The 4,103-nt window shown below is 36.0% G+C and overlaps 1 protein-coding gene across 1 annotated transcript; it reads left to right on the forward strand.

Annotated features, from left to right (window-relative positions):
- Nucleotides 1-858: 858 nt before the first annotated feature.
- Nucleotides 859-3,845, forward strand: LOC118058038 (uncharacterized). The gene is made up of 2 exons (XM_073403727.1): nt 859-3,574; nt 3,683-3,845. The coding sequence occupies exon 1, from the start codon at nt 910-912 to the stop codon at nt 3,550-3,552; it is 2,643 nt and encodes an 880-aa protein (XP_073259828.1). The 5' UTR covers nt 859-909; the 3' UTR covers nt 3,553-3,574; nt 3,683-3,845.
- Nucleotides 3,846-4,103: the final 258 nt, after the last annotated feature.

The raw sequence follows: 4,103 nt of genomic DNA on the forward strand, positions 1-4,103 counted from the left end.
TTATTTTTTAAAAAAACAACATATTACTAAATTAAGCATAGTTAGGAAATCAATATTAATTTTTTAAAAGTTTATTTTTTTTAATTTTATCCATTAATATTTTATTATTTTTTTGTATTTGTTTTTTGTGAAATTTTTTTTGAAAGTGACAAAGATTAACTCAATATTAATTTTGACAAAAAAAAAATTTGTGAATTTTTTTTTAAAATGGACATAATAGGTGAGGATGACTCTTTAACTCTGCAAGCCCACTTGTGGTTTATTAAGAAGTTTTCTTTCGATTTTGTGTCTTTGAATTTCTTGGAAATTACCGAGCGCCCACAAAGTCATTGCTTTGCGTAATTATTACTTTGCCAAGAAACAACAATTCAGTTTGCGCAATTTGAAGTCAACAAGGAATCTTGTTTTAATATACTTTGCCGCGTTTCCATTAATTAATTAATATTGCCGCGTTTCCAACACGCACTCACTCACTCTTGTACTTGAGATTTGATTTCGTCTTTACATGTTTTACACATCCTATGTCAGTCAGTATACAATTTAAGATTAGTTTGTGTATAAATACTACTAAGAATGTCTTTCTTCATTCCTCATCTCTCCCAAATATACTTTGAATCCTGTAACATCTCATTGCTAAATACAATTTGGAAAAACATCTCTGAACATTCAATTACCGAGAAACAACAATTCAGTTTGCGCAATTTGAAGTCAACAAGGAATCTTGTTTTAATATACTTTGCCGCGTTTCCAACACTCACTACTCTTGTACTTGAGATTTGATTTCGTCTTTACACATCCTATGTCAGTCAGTATACAATCTAAGATTAGTCTATAAATACTACTAATAATGTCTTTCTTCATTCCTCATCTCTCCCAAATATACTTTGAATCCTGTAAGGCCAGCCAAACATGGGGTTTCCACCTATTTCATCTCTCTCTTTCATTCTGTTTCTCTTCCATTTCCATTCAACTATTTCTTCTTCTCATTTCTGTGCTCCTCACCAAAGCCTTTCTTTGCTCCAATTCAAAGACTCCTTTTCCATTAATAGCTCTGCTTCAGTGCGTTGCCAGCATCCCAAGACAGAGTCGTGGAAAGAGGGTACAGACTGTTGCTTGTGGGATGGCGTCACCTGTGACATGAAAACAGGGCATGTCACTGGACTGGACCTTGCTTGCAGCATGCTTTATGGCACCCTCCATTCCAATAGCACCCTCTTCTCCCTGCATCATCTTCAAAAGCTCGACCTCTCTGACAATCATTTCAACTTCTCCCATATTTCTTCTCGATTTGGCCACTTTTCCAACCTGACACTTCTTAACCTAAATTTCTCAGTCTTTGCAGGTCAAGTTCCGTCGGAAATAACTCACCTCTCCAAGTTGGTTTCACTTGATCTATCTGACAATGACGACCTGAGTCTAGAACCATCATCACTTGGTAATCTCACACAACTCACCTCTTTAGACCTCTCACATAATGATTTTAGCGGTCAGATCTCATCATCACTTGGTAATCTCACACATCTCACCTCTTTAGACCTCTCACATAATAATTTTAGCGGTCAGATCCTATCATCACTTGGTAATCTCCCACATCTCACCTCTTTAGACCTCTCACATAATAATTTTAGCGGTCAGATCCCATCATCACTTGGTAATCTCACACAACTCACCTCTTTAGACCTCTCAGGTAATTATTTTAGCGGTCAGATCCCATCATCACTTGGTAATCTCACACAACTCACCTCTTTAGACCTCTCATTTAATAATTTTAGCGGTCAGATCCCATCATCACTTGGTAATCTCCCACATCTCACCTCTTTATACCTCATAGGTAATAATTTTAGCGGTCAGATCCCATCATCACTTGGTAATCTCCCACATCTCACCTCTTTATACCTCTCAGGTAATAATTTTAGCGGTCAGATCCCATCATCACTTGGTAATCTCCCACATCTCACCTCTTTATACCTCTCATATAATAAATTGATGGGTCAAGTTCCAGATTCTTTCGGTAGCCTAGTCAATCTTTCATATTTAATTTTATCAAATAATCAACTAGTAGGCCCTATCCATTCTCAATTAAATACCCTTTCAAATCTACGAGATCTATTTTTATATGGTAACTTGTTCAATGGAACAATTCCATCCTTTTTGTTTGCTCTTCCTTCTTTACAATATCTTGACCTTCATAACAATAATTTCATAGGTAATGTAAGTGAACTCCAGCATGATTCTTTGAGATTCCTTGATTTGAGCAATAACCACTTGCGTGGTCCAATCCCAAGTTCGATTTTCAAACTAGAGAACTTGACAACCCTTATTCTTGCATCCAATAGTAATTTGACAGGTGAGATTCCTTCTTCTATTTGCAAGCTGACGTACCTTCAGGTCCTGGACTTGTCCAACAACAGCTTGAGTGGTTCTGTGCCACAATGTTTGGGGAACTTCAGCAGCATGCTGTCAGTATTGCATCTAGGCATGAACAATCTTCAAGGCACTATCCCTTCAACATTTTCAAAGGATAATAGCTTGGAATATCTCAACCTCAATGGAAATGAATTGGAAGGGAAAATATCATCGTCTATCATCAACTGCACAATGTTGCAAGTTATTGATCTTGGCAACAATAAGATTGAGGATACATTTCCCTACTTTCTAGAAACGCTTCCACATCTCCAAATTCTTGTCCTAAAATCCAATAAACTCCAAGGTTTTGTGAAGGGTTCGACTGCATATAAATCCTTCTCTAAATTACGGATTTTTGACATCTCTCACAACAATTTTAGTGGGCCATTACCAACTGGGTATTTCAATAGTCTTGAAGCAATGATGACCTCGGATCAGAACATGATTTACATGAGTGCAACAAATTACACTGGCTATGTCTATTCCATAGAAATGACATGGAAAGGTGTAGAAATTGAGTTTACAAAGATCCGAAGTACTATCAGAGTACTTGATTTGTCAAATAACAATTTCACCGGAGAGATTCCAAAAGTGATAGGAAAGCTTAAAGCACTCCAACAGCTCAACCTTTCTCATAATTCCCTTACAGGTCATATCCAATCATCATTAGGAAATTTGACCAATTTGGAATCATTAGATCTATCTTCAAATTTGCTTACCGGAAGGATTCCAACGCAGCTGGGGGGTCTAACATTTCTTGCAATCCTAAACCTTTCACATAACCAACTCGAGGGGCCCATACCAAGTGGACAGCAATTCAACACCTTTGATGCAAGCTCATTTGAAGGAAACATGGGTTTATGTGGATCTCAAGTACCAAAAAAATGTTTCGGTGATGAGGCACCATCATTACAGCCATCAAGCTTTGATGAAGGAGATGATTTATCATTGTTTGGAGAAGGATTTGGATGGAAAGCTGTGACAATGGGGTATGGATGCGGATTTGTGTTTGGAGTTGTAACGGGATACGTTGTGTTTAGAACAAAAAAGCCTTCATGGTTTCTTAGGATGGTTGAAAATAAATGGAATCTCAAGAACAGAAAAACAAAGAAGAATGCTGGCAGATATGGTGCTAGAAGAAACTAAATAATGCAATTGATATTTTCAAGTAAGTTTTGCACGCATTTGAGTTTTCAAATTTTATGTTCACAGTTTATGTTAGGCTATCTTTTCTTTACTATTTCATTTGATCAGTCTTACCTTTCTAATTTGGCAGTACAAACAAGATATCAAGTGGATCAACAAAAGGGTGGCAAATTCATAGTATTGGATTATTTTTTTTGTAGTTTGCATAATACTTTTATCAAAAAGAATTCATGCATGTAACAAGTTTGTGTTAACTATAAAATCACTTAAATAAATCTCTGTTTCTGGGAGTATTTTGAAAGTTATAGAGTTATAAACGGATTGAAGCAATTCTTGTAAAGTTAATAGATCATCCAACAAAATCTTGCTGCTAATAAAGATCCTTCAATAAGGACAAGTTAGGAATGTTTAATCTTAGTTAGGAATGTTCACAAAGTACTACCTTGCTTTCATTATCAGAGTGAAACTAAATTTCACTCAACATAATCGGTGGGTGACAGCAAGTTTTAGAATAATTTTAAAACCATCATTGTTTTGCTAATGCAAGACAA

Source organism: Populus alba, chromosome 12, assembly GCF_005239225.2.
Source record: "Populus alba chromosome 12, ASM523922v2, whole genome shotgun sequence".
Lineage (NCBI taxonomy): Eukaryota > Viridiplantae > Streptophyta > Magnoliopsida > Malpighiales > Salicaceae > Populus > Populus alba.

Bases quoted from the DNA above. Each gene is read 5' to 3' on its own strand.
- LOC118058038 (XM_073403727.1), top strand. From the start codon at position 910: ATGGGGTTTCCACCTATTTCATCTCTCTCTTTCATTCTGTTTCTCTTC.